Here is a 15,364-nt window from a genome sequence, read left to right on the forward strand (position 1 = left end):
AATAGCTAACTAGCGATGCCCTACGCTGCCCCCCATTAGCAACACGGGGGCATTTGCTGCCCAAAGATATCACATTTCTGCTATGGCTAAACTTGTGTGATTGAATGATGAGATGGGGTTATTACTCAGGTTCTGCAAGTTGAACGCAGTCCAACCCAAGTCACTCTCACACGAGGCAAGCCCACACACATCGCTCCGCACTGTAGTCTCTTATCGTCACCAAAAAAAATATGGATGTGATCTGGTGACGTGGTCTGCTTCCTGCCTACCATTTTACCCGTAGTTTAGTTCCAAAGAGCTCTTGGCCAGCAGGTTGCTGCACGCCTAAGGCATTACTTCTTGCTCTTCCCTCGATTAACAAAACAGCTCTGTATGTACTAGATAGAGCCCTCGAGTGCATTTATCTATGTGCCTAAGATTTGGCATATGGATTGCTAAAATCCGTTCAAGCTTCAACGCTAAATACAAAACCTTAGCTCTTTTACAACATTGATATCACAATGACGCTCAAGCTTCGCCAACCTGAGAACCAAGGTGTGGTGGACTCCAGCACAACACCAATGGACTTGGAGCCAAATGAGCGACTCAGAGACAACCCAGGGTTCAGGTTTGTCAGATTTATTTGAACAAGAATAATACACCATACTGAGCAACAGCCTATAGTGAAGATAGCGTTGCAATCGTCGTTATGGGGGGTACAGGTGCCGGGAAAAGTACTTTCGTCTCCTTGCTTACGGATGAACAAGTTGAAATTGGGCACGATCTGAAATCATGTATGATTTACCTATGCGCTGCATGGTTCTTTGATACTCACTAAGCTATAGGTACCGCTGAAGTAGGCGTTTATAGCTTCCGTTATAATAGTCAATAGACTATTCACATCATCGATACACCTGGCTTCGATGATACGAATCGCCCTGATTCGGAAATATTGCAGGAAATAGCACTCTTTCTGGCTGCTTTATACGTCAAGAATGTACGATTGACCGGGTTTATCTATCTTCACCGTATTGCGGACACGCGAATCTCTGGATCCAGTTTAAAGAATTTGAACATCTTCCAAAAACTCTGCGGCGAAAAGGCGTTCCCCTATGTTATCCTTGCTACCACCATGTGGAGTGCACTGGATGCTGTTGAAAACAGAGACGAGACTGGGCGACAACGTTGTATGCAGCTTCAGCGTCCTGAATTTTGGGGAGATATGCTCCAGAAAGGGAGTATCATGATGAAGCACGACGGCTCAAGGGACTCAGCCAATGCCATCGTCTCCAAACTTGTTGAAAAGGGAGCCCATGTGGTCTTGGAGATACAAACAGAGATGATGAACAAAAATCTGCCTCTAGATGAGACAGGGGGCCGGACTTTACTTGCAGAAGAACTTCCGCGAAGCCCGCGAGAGATTTGAGAAAGATCTTGCAGAATTCCAAGAGAGCATTGAACAGGCGCTTGCTGAGAAAGATGCGGAGGCGGTCGATGTCATCAAGAAAGAAAGAGAAGCAGCTGAGTCTCGAATGGCCAAGCTTCAGAACGACAACGCTCATCTGCATCTTTCTCTAGGCCAGCTTGCCGCACAAGTGGCGGCACGCTTCCAATCAAGATTGCCTAATGTCGAGCTTAATGTTGAGCCCTCGTTGGCAACCATTCCGGACGCGGCGCTTGAACCGCGCATGAAAGAACTGGAGAGACGGGTTCTTCACATTGAGCAGAGCCAAAGTACTAGTCGTGATGTTCAGAGTCCGAGAACAAATGCTGCTCAGCGCCTCGCTGCAATTAAGGACATATCGCAAGAGCGCTTGAGAGCCACGAACAGGAAGAGCACTTCGCAAAATAAGCAGAGGGCTCCCCATGAACAACATGCACATTCCTCAGAGGATATATGGAATGGGTGGAATATACTGCCTCTACTGGGGTGTCTTTGGAAGGGCGTTTTTGGCTTTGGCGAAGACAGAGATGACTATCCCAGGCGTCGCCAGCATACGAGATAGAACATTCTCTCAGCGACAATAGGTCACTTTAAACGCTTAGTATACGTTCATGTTTCTTTTCTCATATTCAATTTCGCTCATTTATATTCGTGGTTTGAATAGTGTCATGTAATCCCAAGCATCTCTACATCGTTATTCACTGAGTGGCTGCCATTTCACCATATAAAAATGCGAGGCTTCTCCACACTCATTACGACAACGCTCACAGTGTAAGCACGCCATCAACGCAAGAGAGTATACCAGATAAACATAAAGATGCGCTGAAATTCTCGGGGCATCTCTCAACGTACATGTACATGGAGTTACATGCATGTAGGAAGGGCGCCCAAACTTGTTGAATTAATTTGGTGCATGCATCTGAGCATGTGCGCTTTAAGTACTGCGAGTATGAATACTACCATCGGTGCTAAACTACGTGGCACTTATGTATAGGTCATAGGTATTGATGCCCGGTCATTTCGATATTGTCATGAATCGTCATGACCAATAACCGCGCCGATCTTATTGCACGTCGGCTCGCGACAGAGACTAGGCTGGTGGGTATAAACGCCTCTGATTGTATACTAATCCAGTTGGCTCTGTTGCCATTAATGAATACAGTCACCATGTTGACATTTGCGGACAGGCTGCATATAAAGGTTGGGATATGGCTACGCTCTGCATATACCTGCGGGTGCGGCTCAAACAGATGCGGCTCAAACGGGCGACATATCGATGATGCAATAACGCATTCAGCATATGCACTTGGTAAAATTTAGTCGCCAATGCGTTGTCTTCTACCTGCAGGATTTCGGTGAGAGAACATGGCACGTGGACTCGAACTGACTCTCAGCCGCACGTAACGAAGATGTGTAGTTGTTGTCCATCACCCAAACCTGCCAATGCTGCTTCATTTCGTCGAGCAATTTTGCATTCTATTGCATCTTTCATCCGACTAGGACAATCCTGATAATTCTTGAGATCGATAACGGTACGGATTGATGTCTAATACTGCCCAGCATAGCGGTAGCTATTTCGGTAGATGTCTCTGGTAGTGACATGTTGTAATTACAACAACGTTAATAGCTCAACTAAAGACGCAAATTATCATCCTTGCTGGTGCATCAGGCCAAGGGAGCATTTGTACTGCCTTAATGGGTATAACTGTCAGAACTTAAAGTGTGGGCTAGTCAAACACGTTTCCAGAATAGCTGTTTCCAGCTCTCCATGACTACCTAGTTCCTCCGAGTGTCCACTTGGCCTACGGAGTCGCCGGCCGAGTGGTCCCTTAGGTAGATACTCGTACGAGTTGTTTACATTGGAAACATTCTGATGCATCCAGATAGGTCTAATCTTATCATATCACGCATATGGCAAGTCGCATGTATAGACAGAAAAGAATTCATCGTCCGCTAAGTCATGAAGCCGATTATATACAGAATAAGCATATGGAGCTATAAACATCATTCCGCTCAAGTCAGAAGCGTATGCATATACAAATCCTCCAACAAATATACAACGAATAACCTCTCCGTCAATCACACCCCTTCATAACAACTCATCCCTCAGTTGATGAATCGCTTACTGGCGGGTCCAGAAAGCAACATCAGACCAAGTGATGCTCATGGGACCAACGCCGCTGTCAGTGGTGTAAGCACCAAACTTGTCATAGAAGCTTCCGCCAGGAGCATTGTCGTCACGGAAAGCCAACTGGCCGTTGACATAGACGCGGTAGCTGTGAATGTCGGCGTTGTGGACGGTGTTGATGGTGACGCTCGAGCCGACGTTGGCAACGCCGGTAGCCAGAGTAGCACCGCCCTCGACGCTGTACAGGCGGCCGCCAGTGTCGACAGCCAGGATGAAGTATGGGCCGGTGTCTCCGTTAAAGGTCTGCTTGATGGCGATACGGCTGCCGCCCAGGGAGTTGATCTTGAAGGTGCCGGCGAACTGGTGGACGCCGGAGGTGTAGTCGTCGTTGTAGCGACGTTCGGCGCGGAGGTGGCCGTTGGAGCAGCCGGAGCCGCTGGTGCTTCCGTTGGGGTTCGCGGGGATGGAAAAGGTGCTGCCGCTGACGCTGCCTCCGGCACAGGTCTGGGTCGAGAAGCCTGGGCTGGCGGGAACCCAGTTGCCGCTCTCGAGGGGAGTGGCAGCAAAGACGGCGGTGGCAGCCGAGAGAGTGGCGAGGACGGACTTGACGAGCATCTTGACGGTGTTATGGAGTTAATTGGTGAAAGGCTTTTGTCAATTGATCAAGACTTGAAGTTGCCTGTGAGAGAGAGTAGGAAGCAAGACATGATCAGCTGTCGATCCGGGCCGTCTTATATACAAGTTGTTTGCATCAATGGGTCGACGTCAGTCAGTGTGCCCATAATACTAGCTGTATGTACGAGTACGTACGCAAGACAGCAGCATGGATGTCCTGATCAATCCCATTCCATCAAACCAGCGGAGCTGATGGAATATTCCACCTATTACAACGGCGAGGCTTCTAGTACCGTCGTTTGAGCATGACCAGTTGGGAAGGTCTTTAAGCTGAGCCCCTGACGAGGCTAGCGTCGTTTGGCTTGGTATAGTGCCGTCAAGCCGTCTGTTTTCGCGCACAGCCTTGGAGAATGTCGCTGTCTATTCGATAGTTCTGCTTTGGGACACGAGTAGCTTGGCAGGGCGGAGCCTTGGTGATTGGTGGAAGAAACAGCAAAAGACTATACACATATTACTTACCTGCTCTATAGGGAGGAGGCACGTCGACCATTATTGCCCGTTTGTAAACGCCGGTGAGAACCTAAAGTTACGGCGTTGCGGTGGGACTCCAGAGGAGTTGCAGCTATTTTTGACGAGTTTTGGGTCTCTTCACGGCCCCGCCAGCATGGACTGCGAAGGAAATTACCAAGTAGGGAGAGGCTCAAAGCTCACCTGCGTATCAAAATAGAGTATGGAGCAAGTAGCCAAGTATGGAGTGTGTTGTGCGTTGTGCGTTGTATGTGTAATTGTATGTAAGACCAGCTAATGCCCGCCTAATCCCGGTAGTGAGCGTGAATTACAAAGCTATTGGCTGTGGAAATACGCAAAGTCATTTTCGGAGTTGACGGTGCGATACTCGTATAATACGAGACAGAAGGATTGGTGCGGTGCATCCGTCAGCCCTTTCTCGGATTGAGTTGCCGGTTTGATTAACCGTCCTGAGCCATTTACAACTGTCCTATTGCACGACTTTGCCGATTGCAATTATGCCGGACTTTTTCGCCGTGTCGGTCAATGGCAGTAGAGCTCGTACGAGGCCATCGGTAAATTTACCTTGAATAGTTATGTTGCAAGTTAGGCAATGGGTGCGCTGGCTGCGTGTGGCTGCATTCAATCGCTCGGCTGACTACATGTAATACACAGCATTGATGATGTGGCAGTGAATGCCATAAATGGCAGAGATTTACGTGATAATTCGTCATGCATTAAGATTCAGACATCAAGAGATCAATTCAGGTCATAAAAGCTTTCCATCTATGAGTAACAGTCGCGTATCATTGAGAAGCAAAGGACATACATAGGCAGCGCCTTGAATCTGCGTCAAACGCCCGATCCGGCAACTCAAAGCGCATCTCCTTGTTCACATCCTACGTTAAACCGCTTCCTGCCTAAAATTCCTATTGTACAACGTCTGTGAATAAAATCCACCAGTCAGAAATGCTTATACCATCATGTTCTCATCCAGCACAGTCATTCGGGCAAAGCAAAGACAAACAGCTCCTTGCCAGATCAATCCGTCATCTCAGTCTCCAGCCCATAAAGGCAAAAATTGCCACAACTTCATTGCCCGTTGCGGTACTGGGTTTCTCCGAGAGTCTCGAACAATGAGCTGATCTGCTCTTGGTACGCAGCTCTCATCCGGTCCATTTTCTCTTTCATGCGCTCCAGCTCCTCCTCCAATTCGCGATTTCTCTTCCTCAAGTTCTCTTCCCTCCAGGACGGTGGCGTCATGAGGGCAATGTCATGAACCCCCCGCTTCGTAGGTGTGACGAATTGAGTACGCTGGGCACATGTAGAATCGGTAGCTGGCGGACTAATCGGAGTAAACAAACTTCGAGTCCAAATCTGAGGAGTCGAAGGCGGTGCCACTATAGGAGTTGGCTTCTGTTTCTCTGGGGTCTGGATCCTCGTGTTCTCCAGATTTCCAGCACTGGAGCTGCCCATCGATCTCTTCCAATTTCCATACTCCACTGCTTTGCAATGCGCAACTGACTTGGTATGCTTCGTGTGGTTTCCCTTGTTGAGAAAAGAGTGCTGAAACTTGGGGCACTCCGGTTCGTCGCACTCAAGACTGATCTGAGCAAACTTCAATCGAATCTCGGAAGTTGGGGAAGTCGGATCCGATGACGGGCGTGGGTAAAGATGTTGATCGGTCGCAATATGTCTATGAAAGCTCTGGCTCGTCTTGAGCTTCTCTCCGTATTTGGGACAGCCCTCGACAGTGCACCGGAACTCTCTAGCAGCTTCTTGCTCAGCCATGATGTCAACAATAGACTTGCCAGATTCTCGAAGAAATTCGGAATATTTGATGGCGTTGACATGATTGTGGGATTCTTTGTGTCGAGTAAATTCGCTTTCAGTGTAGAACACTCGCTGGTACCGGCGACAGGATGGCTCTGTGCACCTTTCACCCTCTTCTTCCGACAGGCACTCCTCTGTAGTTTCTCCCTCCATGAGGTTGACAACCTCAGCATAGTTAATCTTCTTCGCGGAAACTGGGCTGCTGAGAGGCTCTTCGGGAAACAAATGCTCATGACCTGGAGTGTTTAGGGCGTGGATCACAAACTCGGATTGACTGGCAAACAAGGTGCCTTTCAAATTGCATTTGTCTTCGAGGCAAATCCAATTAAAGTGTCCGCTGGCCTTGAAGTGCCTCTTCAAAGCCGGTCTCGCAGCAAAAGTTGAGTCGCACTCGGAACAGAAGTATGGAGGGTTGTGCCAATCATCCTCGTGGATGCGGCATTCCTCTACCGTTTCGAAGGTGAAACCATCGCAGCTCGAATGCGGACAAGCAAATGGTTGATCACCTTCTCCGTCCAAAGAAGGCTTATCCACGAGATAGCCTGTCGGCGGAATCTCCACGCGAAGATCTGTTGCTTCGTTGTTGGAGATCTCCATGGGTATCGGCAAGGAGCGACGAAAGACTCGAGATGGATGAGAGCCGGAGAGTTGCGTTGGTGCCAAAAGCAATCGGGTCGCTGCTTGAAGTGGCAGTGGTTGGAATAAAAGATGCTCATCATTTTGAATGACTCTTGAAGTTATTCTTGTGGTTGTTGGAGTGAAAAGAGGGCAGAGTGCACGCACAGGTGAGTTAAATGTGAAGTGAGGATAGGGTGAATCTCGCAGCCTTGATGGCTCACATTTCAGGCTCACATTTTCCTCGCTCTTTGGGGGTCGAAAACACGTGCTCTGTGCTGAGATAAATAGGCCAACTTCTATTATACAGTTTCTCTCGCACCTCGTGGTTTACGATAATTGAATGATGCCGTAACTAAAGATGATGCGAAAGCTTGCGTTCAGTCGATATGTGCACAGCACTTGTGAATTCTTTATGCCAGGAATTCGTTCTCACAACTACCCGGTACCCATAATGAACAAACAATATTGAACACGAACGAACCTTGAAACTCCATAAACTCGTCTATCCCAATGCCTGTCCCGTTTGCTTGGCCAAGCTGCCCACAAACTCCGACGAATACAGACTATCCAAAAACTCCAGAATCCCATCCACTTTTTCCCCATCCTCACTGATGGTAATCATGAAGATGTACTCATTATTATACGCCCCAATATCCGACTCCCCCGTGCTCTTCAAGTGCATCGTGACCCTCCTCGCCTCAACATCCACAATCCACGGCGATGTGTCCACAGAGTGTAAGCGAAAGTTGCGGATGACGGGAATGGTGCGCTCGAGAAATTCTCCGAATTCAGCCCTGGTTTTGGCTGGTCGATTCCCAGGGAGAACGCGGTGTGTGCATGAGGGACTTTGTATGGAGAGAACGCCGGAGACGGTCCATTGGTTGTAGGCGGCGATGAAGGCGTTTGCCGTGTTGACGAGCTGGGATCGACTGGGAGCCATTTTGGTGAATTGGGTGTCACAGAGCGCTGCTGTTAATCGATACAAATCTGTATTGCAATATGTAATAATAATAATTCCATGGTGAAGCAGTGCGATTCCAGGATCTTTTTATAGTCTCTCTCAACTCTGTCTATGTATCCTCAAAACACAGCAAGCATCTCCAGTCCTGGAAACATCGCCAGCTTACAAACGCTGCCTCTGCTTCTTCCACTCCATTTCCACCTCTCTCCCCCATCCGTCAATTGTACTACCGCCTTTCGGTCATCTCTTCACACATTATTGGCTGCAATTGCCGTCGTATCCCCACCAAAACCGTCCGCCTCCCGCCTCATTTCCACCGTTAGCTCCGCTAGTTTGCCGCAATCATCTTAAGCCCGGGTTGCATCTCCGTCTCTTCCAAGTCACCAACTCGCATCAACAGCTGCTTCTTCTAGTCTTGATTTCCTTATACGTCATGGTCGCTCAAAAGAGACAAAAGTCGTGCGCTTCCTGTATTGCTGCGAAGCGGAAGTGTGACAAAGCTCGGCCATTCTGTCGACGCTGTGAAGACAAGGGCTTGGACTGCCGATATGCCGTCTTGATCCGACGCGCCGTTGCCAAATCGAGTCCATCGGATGAACCAACTGAGATTCCAGGCAAGTAGTTTAAATCAATGTTTTATTATGAATCAGTCTGTCATGAGATCTTGAGCGTTCTGTTGTCTAACATCAAGTTCTCAAACGTGATTGTTGTATCCAGGCCACGTTTACTTCTTCAACACCCATGTCTCGAGTCTATCCACCTCTGCCTCCTCAAAGCTATGGTTCATGACCCCTGAGACGTGGAACATTGAAAAGGCCAACCCCAGAGCTCCCCAAATACCCATACCCGTTTTCAGAACCTTCGTCCAACGGCTGCAGGACTGGCTCGTTCAATGGATCCATGACGGCCAGTGCCCTTTTATACACCGCCAACTCTACGCCGATGGCTTCTTCCCATCTTGTATGCAGGACGCATTCTCGTCCATCAGCATCCAGCAATCATGCAATAGCAGCAACCAAGACTTGACTGCTCGCATCATCCAGGACCGAGCAAACTCGCTCATCAAAAACAACTGGATCGAAGTGGGGAGCAGCAATCTCATGTCAATGACTGTCCCTGCACTCGACACTTCTCAGCATCTAGCTCGCGTCCAGGCATTACTCATATACCAAATCCTCCGCCTCTTCGACAAGGGCGTATGGCAGCAGACTCGCGCCGAAGAATCGATGCCAACGTTGCTCTCATGGTGTCAGCAGATGTGGGATTCGGCAACCTTGGATAGCATCACAACCTCTCAAGCCACACCAGACTTTATTGTGAATGAAAACAACCAACAGAACAACTCCAACAGCAGTAATTCCACACCTCGGCTCTGGAGACTATGGATTCTCTCCGAGAGCATCCGCCGGACGTGGCTCGTCGTCATGGCCACCATCTCGGCCTACCGCACAATGAAGGACGGCTGGTGTGAATGTGCCGGCGGCATTCCCTTTACCGCGCGTCGATCCCTGTGGCTCGCATCGACTTCGTCTCAGTGGGCGACCATCTGCCGGACCGAAGACCCCTTGTTTCTGCCATACTTGGGTAGCCGTGCAACACTGGAATCGTGTGATCCAAACGAAATGGACGAGTTTGGATTCAGCTTCTTTTCACTGGTCTGGGGACCGGAGTGGGTGGAGTGTTGGAGGGAGGGTCATGGAGTGAGGCCATTGGCTGCCTGACACGTCCGTCTCTACATGAGCAACTTGGTATAAACAGTGCCCAGATCAGATGGACACTCGTGATTTCATGCTTCATACCGCATGATGAAATATTCAGCATTCTTCTACACTGCTTACTGGCTCTTCAGCGTCGTTGCCTGGCATCCTACACGCAGCGTAGACGTCATTTTGCTGCAAATACCGGTATACAAGTACGGTACCGAAAATATTGAGCCAATAAGCGCTGCATAGCCTCATCCTTTAATATATTCTTAGGCAGGGAATCGAGCCTTGTCATTTGTCTGTAAGGCACGATTTTGGTCACTGATTGTACCTAACATCAGGCAGCCGCGTTGGATCCCATTTCACACCTCGATCCCTCTTACATCCAACACCGCGCCACCATACTATACACTCGATATTGATTAATCACGGGCTCAAACATGTCTCAAGCCACCTCTTTCACATATGAAAACTCGACACCTGTGGAAAAGAAGAGAAACTGGAGGGCGATGGTCTTCTCGTCCTTGATTGGTGGAGTGGTTGTAGTCTTGTCTTTCTTCGTCCTCTCGGCTCTCACGCCACCAGGGGAAGTCTGCTTCATAGCCGTCACGACAGTCTGGGGAATCTCCACGAGAGTAGCTGGAAACATCCTCGGCTCAGAAAGATTGACTTACATCCTTCGCCAAGACCTAATCCAACAGTCCTACAGAAAAACCATCGACAAGTACATTGGGTCTGCGCTGGAGAATGCTGTCACCAGCATCCGTACACAGGAGCCCTCGGAGTTTCAGAAAACAAGGTTTTACTTTGACGTGGACCACAAACTTCGCTTCACTATTTTGGAGAAGCGTCGCTTGTACTTTGATCTCTCTTATAAAGTCACCACTCCGTCTACGATATCACATCGACCATTGCACCATGGCGTCTCGGCACCCGATTTGCTTAATTACGATCCCCAAAGCACTCGGACGGTAATAACTGAGGCAAAGAGCCTTGTTGAGGGTATTCGTCATGGTGCTCAAGAAGGCGCGCTCCTTGGCCTTGCTAGCGGAGCCTTAGCCATTCTGTTATGTCTCGCCCTTGGAAAGACTGGCATCTTCCTAGGCATAATAGGCGCCACGATCCTCCTCGCACAAAGAAATCATTCCGCGATTCCGTTAGCGACACCAGACAAAACCGCACTCACTGAGGAATTTGGCACAGAAGCATTGCAGCAAGTGATGCGCTTGGTGCGCTGTGCTGAGGATAATACTGTCGGATTGGAGCTCGGCATGCAGGTCTGGACTACAGCGGTCGAAACTGAGGATGCGCACCCGAAAATTGGAGCGTCCTCGATTATTTTACATTTTGACAGGTCCGTTCCACTGATCGTCAAAGAAGCAGAACAAGACGGGAGATCTATCACACAGAATAATAAGGATGGGAGCAGGAGCGAAAATGAAAAGGGGTGGTGACCAGTGAATCATTCTGTAAGAATATCATACTACCTATAACCATATTATCCTACATTAGTTAAATTGCTTATAACAGAGACATATTACGACTCTTTCTACACATATCCATCTTATATAACCCACACCGCGCAGGCGTCGGCTTACTATCTATATGATTCATCAAGACCTCTCAAGTTAGCAAGATTCCAAGATTTATCTAGATCTAAATATACTACTCGTAATGCCTGAGCAAGTACTACAGCAGCTCATAAGCTCTTCAGACCCAATAATCAGCTGTATCGGGAGCCTTTTTGGTCAATACAACAGATGTTGTGAAGCATGCATCGCAGTCCTCTAGCAATGTTGGCTGACGGTCAATCTTGCCAGATTATGGATATATACATACCTATCTCATTTACTGGCCGCAGCTGACAACTATCAATAATAACGGGTGTTATTTCCCGCCTGTCCATATTGGACTGGATTGTTCTTACCTCAGTCTTCATGTTCTTGGATTCGGTGATGAGATTTGTAGCGCGACGTTGATGACCCTGGCTCGATTGGTGGGAGTATCAGTGATGGATCTGTTCCATATTGTTAGATCTACCTACGCTGCAGAGGCTTCTGAGGCTTTATATAAAATATTCTTACTTGCCGGCGAGCTTGCCTCGATCGGTAGCCATTCTATTCTATTATACCTTTCCGTTCTCTGCATTTGACTATCAACTAGCCTCATAACGAAACCTAGTACTCAGGTACTATTTTCGATATTACTGTAGCGCAACTTCACGCTTAATCACATACATATGCACATGCTCCATCTTGTGCACTAGAAGCCAAATTCATATATCTGAGTCTCGTTATAAAGAAAATTTTCTTTGCACGGACCAGTTTTGCGGTATATTGTGTCAACCTCGGTTGAATGTCAAAAGTTTTCCGTGAGCGAGAGGCCTCATATTCAGAGGAGCTATGGCCATTAACCATTCACATCCACCCATTGCACCAAACGTTGGCAGGTACTGTGTCCAATTTATCCCAAAAATAAACAGATCTAGGCATCTTCCGGACACTAGAGAATGAAATTGCCAGCAATACCAGGCAAGAAGCGCAGTAAAGAAACCTGGTCACGTACAAAATAGGTACCCTGATTGACTCCGTGGGGCAGCTGTCTGGGCCATGCGTTGATCCGAGCTGCATCGTCGATTTTCTTTGTCTGTTGGCCATTCGCAGCATTGACGGGATGGTAGAAGTTTCAAGCAAATTATTTGTCATCGTGTAGCTCGAACAGTTCCGATCGTGACCCTTTAAAACAGCCCTTCAAGCCCAGAAAGTCTCGAAGATCTAGTATGAGCTCATTGTATCCCATCTCACTTGCCAGCAAAATGCCTGAATATTTTTTTTTGGACCTGCCATTGTCAATGGCATCCTCTAATTGTTTGATCGCATTCCTGGTCTGGGACATATTGGAAGCGTGCCAAGCGAATTCTTGCATGAGCCTTAGGCAGCTTCTTGCAAACGGCTCAGGATCCCCAGAGGCCTTCGTAAACTGAGCAAAGGGATCGCAAGTAGGCCGGCGACCACGTCCAGCAAAAGGGTTACCCTAAACATCAATATTACAGATACCATAGGGAGAACTGCATTGCATTGAATAGCTAGCCAAGGTTATGAATGTTGCGTGGACATAATCATGCAGCATTCGAGGACTAACCCCCTTGTCTCTAACAAAGACGGCCGGACGCCACTTCATGAGGCAGCCATGGAGGGTCATGTGCTTGCTGTAGAGAAGTACTTGACATACGACATTTTCCACGAAAGCATTGACCAAGAGTATTGTCACAAGCGAACAGCGCTACACTGGGCAGCTCTGGGCGGTTATGAGCCGGTATTATGGAGGCTGAGGCAGAATGGCGCTGATGTCCGAAAGGTCTCGGGCGATAAAAAGACTGCACTGCACTTGGCTGTGGATTCAGGCGACGATGAGGCAAAGAATAACCACGACCGGACGCCGCTATCCCCGGCTGCTATGAGAGGACATGCGGCTATTGTTAAGCTGCTGGTGGAAATGGGAGGTGAGTGTTAAGGGAGAATAGCGGGACGTTGGCTAAAACTGACGCATGATGGGATTACTGCGCGGGTATAGTATAACATTGAGATATAAAGCATATTGCTCTCCTTGTGATCTTTAATTCTGCGAGTTTGGCCTGTGGTTATTATGCTTTGGGTGTCTGACATATAAAACTGTGTTTTCTCTGAGTTTATTAACTTGTTGATCACAAGTCGAAGAGCTAGGATATTTTGTACTTTTCATCCAAAATCGTTACATACGCCAATATGCATGATTAGAGTCACCAGGAGAATTAAGTCAGAAATACGAAATAGGATTAGAATTGATAGGCTATAAGAAAAGAGTATTTACAATGTCCCCATACAGTAGAAACGGAAATCAGTGTCCAGATCTCGTTATAATAAAAATCTTTCCGCACGGACCAGTTCTGTGGCGTAATGTGGCTATTACAGCATGGCCGTCAATCAACTACATACATTTGCAAATTGCTGTATCCAAGAACTGGATATAAAGCCGCCCCGCCCTCTCGGAACATGCCGGTTGGCTGTCAATTCTCTCCGAGTCTTTTACTTTGTTCTCCTCTCTATATCTTATTTTATCATGTAACTAACATTGAGTTCAGGCTCCTCTGTCTAGCTTCCATTCCTGGACGCTCTGGAACTAGAAGAATGTTGTCTCTATCAATGCGGCGAATTGAGGTGGGAAGGCCTTATAAGGCTCCACCTCACCCTCCACAACCACCTTCTCGAGTGTCGTCTTTGGGTAGCCTTGGACGTCCCAAATATCGTTGCCCACAAGCTCCAAGTGTTTGCCGGTCGCCCAGGCCAGGCGGTATCCAAGGGGTATCGCAGAAATATCCCCCTTTTGCAGACGAGCCTCAATTTCCTTACTGACCTGCTCGACGCTCGGCCGGAAGATCTGAGGAGGCGTCCCATGTTTGCGTTCCAGTGCTGCAGTGACTTCAGACCCAGTAACGATGAACTCCGAAAGTCCAATGCTCCTATTCTGAAGCTGAGAGATTGGGGTTTTGGCAAAGATTGCGGCGTAAGCTGCGGCTACATACTGCCTCGAGCTGAAGACTGTTAGAAACAGACTCCCGTGAAAGTCTGAGATGACGAGTGACTTACCAGACGTTTAATTTCTGGTGCTCGCTGTCGCCGGTATAGACAATTCGATTGCCGCCAACATCAATCCCAACAAGGCTGTGGGAAACTAAGATTAGCCTTGAAGTTGACTGCATCTTGTAAGGATACATACAGGGAGGAAAATGTCGATTCAGCAAAGTTACCCGGCAGAACCACAGTGGTAGGTATGCCCGCGTTTTTGGAAGCCTTTTCCACTTCGGCTTTGGCCTTTAGGACAGGAATGGTCGCTCTCTCCTCATCAACGCGAGAGCCAAGGTCAGATGGCACAAAGAGTTTGACATTTGTGTTCGGAATGGCTCGTATAAAGTTGTATTGCTTTACGACACCTTCGTGGCCTACCAAGGAGCTGGAGTCTGTGTCAAACGGCGAATACCTAATGTAACATCTATGATGTAAACTCACATTAGGATGTCGACATCTTTCAGTGCGTCAGTGAGGGCTTTCTCGTTATCTAGATCGACCGCGACCTTGGGCACGTCATTTGGAAGACGGCTAACATCCGAGTCAGGGCGGTAGAGTACTTTCACTGGCGCGCCGGACGCGATGAGTGCGTCCACGATAGCTGAGCTCGCCCAACCGCGATGTCCGTAGACCGCAATTTTATTAAATGATAGCATAATTGAACTAGTAGGTGGGCTTGGGTTGGATTTGAGTGTCCAGGGGAGCAAATGTGACAACAGAAGTGATTGTGAGTCAGTAATTATGTGATTTTCTGCCTAGATGAATGAAAGCTTATGATACTTGTATGTATGCACGTAGCCTGGGGAGAGGGATAGAATATTTCGAAAGGTAGGCCCTTTCCCTGGAACATATATAAGTCTCCAATCTAAATTCGGATTCGCACGAGATCTATATATAAGCAAGATAGCAAAGCATCTTGAAGCCCTTGTGCAATTACCGATTTTAATGCAAGATTTGGAATCATACATTTCC

The 15,364-nt window shown here is 48.1% G+C and overlaps 8 protein-coding genes across 8 annotated transcripts; 4 read left to right on the forward strand and 4 right to left on the reverse strand.

Moving 5' to 3' along the window:
* Window positions 1–500: 500 nt before the first annotated feature.
* V8C40DRAFT_280598 (GTPase domain-containing protein) lies at window positions 501–1,985 on the forward strand (the record flags this gene model as incomplete). The annotated part of the gene is made up of 5 exons (XM_083221417.1): window positions 501–607; window positions 664–773; window positions 825–835; window positions 872–1,276; window positions 1,344–1,985. The coding sequence occupies 5 exons, from the start codon at window positions 501–503 to the stop codon at window positions 1,983–1,985; spliced, it is 1,275 nt and encodes a 424-aa protein (XP_083071063.1).
* Window positions 1,986–3,349: 1,364 nt separating this feature from the next.
* On the reverse strand, window positions 3,350–4,425 carry V8C40DRAFT_249993 (uncharacterized protein). Its single transcript, XM_083216871.1, has one exon. The coding sequence runs from the start codon at window positions 4,164–4,166 to the stop codon at window positions 3,546–3,548; it is 621 nt and encodes a 206-aa protein (XP_083071064.1). The 5' UTR covers window positions 4,167–4,425; the 3' UTR covers window positions 3,350–3,545.
* Window positions 4,426–5,765: 1,340 nt separating this feature from the next.
* Window positions 5,766–7,103, reverse strand: V8C40DRAFT_280599 (uncharacterized protein; the record flags this gene model as incomplete). Its single annotated transcript, XM_083221418.1, has 1 exon — window positions 5,766–7,103. One exon carries the CDS (start codon window positions 7,101–7,103, stop codon window positions 5,766–5,768), a length of 1,338 nt encoding a protein of 445 aa, XP_083071065.1.
* A 424-nt stretch (window positions 7,104–7,527) lies between these two features.
* Window positions 7,528–8,095, reverse strand: V8C40DRAFT_249995 (uncharacterized protein). The gene has a single exon (XM_083216872.1). It carries the CDS (start codon window positions 8,062–8,064, stop codon window positions 7,627–7,629), a length of 438 nt encoding a protein of 145 aa, XP_083071066.1. The 5' UTR covers window positions 8,065–8,095; the 3' UTR covers window positions 7,528–7,626.
* A 423-nt stretch (window positions 8,096–8,518) lies between these two features.
* V8C40DRAFT_280600 (Zn(II)2Cys6 transcription factor domain-containing protein) lies at window positions 8,519–10,081 on the forward strand (the record flags this gene model as incomplete). The annotated part of the gene is made up of 2 exons (XM_083221419.1): window positions 8,519–8,699; window positions 8,803–10,081. The coding sequence occupies 2 exons, from the start codon at window positions 8,519–8,521 to the stop codon at window positions 9,804–9,806; spliced, it is 1,185 nt and encodes a 394-aa protein (XP_083071067.1). The 3' UTR covers window positions 9,807–10,081.
* Window position 10,082: 1 nt separating this feature from the next.
* On the forward strand, window positions 10,083–11,257 carry V8C40DRAFT_280608 (uncharacterized protein). Its single transcript, XM_083221420.1, has one exon. The coding sequence runs from the start codon at window positions 10,229–10,231 to the stop codon at window positions 11,240–11,242; it is 1,014 nt and encodes a 337-aa protein (XP_083071068.1). The 5' UTR covers window positions 10,083–10,228; the 3' UTR covers window positions 11,243–11,257.
* Window positions 11,258–12,977: 1,720 nt separating this feature from the next.
* Window positions 12,978–13,301, forward strand: V8C40DRAFT_280610 (ankyrin repeat domain-containing protein; the record flags this gene model as incomplete). Its single annotated transcript, XM_083221421.1, has 1 exon — window positions 12,978–13,301. One exon carries the CDS (start codon window positions 12,978–12,980, stop codon window positions 13,299–13,301), a length of 324 nt encoding a protein of 107 aa, XP_083071069.1.
* Window positions 13,302–13,843: 542 nt separating this feature from the next.
* V8C40DRAFT_51603 (uncharacterized protein) lies at window positions 13,844–15,364 on the reverse strand. The gene is made up of 4 exons (XM_083223060.1): window positions 14,834–15,364; window positions 14,544–14,777; window positions 14,414–14,488; window positions 13,844–14,358 (listed from the first exon to the last, which is right to left on the reverse strand). The coding sequence occupies exons 1-4, from the start codon at window positions 15,046–15,048 to the stop codon at window positions 13,947–13,949; spliced, it is 936 nt and encodes a 311-aa protein (XP_083071070.1). The 5' UTR covers window positions 15,049–15,364; the 3' UTR covers window positions 13,844–13,946.

This window comes from Trichoderma camerunense (genome assembly GCF_050948025.1).
Source record: "Trichoderma camerunense strain CBS 138272 chromosome Unknown V8C40scaffold_13, whole genome shotgun sequence".
Classification (NCBI taxonomy): Eukaryota; Fungi; Ascomycota; class Sordariomycetes; order Hypocreales; family Hypocreaceae; genus Trichoderma; species Trichoderma camerunense.

What these genes read in the sequence shown, in the direction of transcription:
- V8C40DRAFT_249995 (XM_083216872.1), bottom strand. Translation starts at nt 8,064, where the DNA reads ATGGCTCCCAGTCGATCCCAGCTCGTCAACACGGCAAACGCCTTCATC.
- V8C40DRAFT_280608 (XM_083221420.1), top strand. Translation starts at nt 10,229, where the DNA reads ATGTCTCAAGCCACCTCTTTCACATATGAAAACTCGACACCTGTGGAA.
- V8C40DRAFT_249993 (XM_083216871.1), bottom strand. Translation starts at nt 4,166, where the DNA reads ATGCTCGTCAAGTCCGTCCTCGCCACTCTCTCGGCTGCCACCGCCGTC.
- V8C40DRAFT_51603 (XM_083223060.1), bottom strand. Translation starts at nt 15,048, where the DNA reads ATGCTATCATTTAATAAAATTGCGGTCTACGGACATCGCGGTTGGGCG. An exon ending in AAAGATGTCGACATCCTAAT is followed by an intron (nt 14,778 to 14,833) that starts GTGAGTTTACAT and finishes CACAGACTCCAG; the next exon opens with CTCCTTGGTAGGCCACGAAG. An exon ending in GAATCGACATTTTCCTCCCT is followed by an intron (nt 14,489 to 14,543) that starts GTATGTATCCTT and finishes AGTTTCCCACAG; the next exon opens with CCTTGTTGGGATTGATGTTG.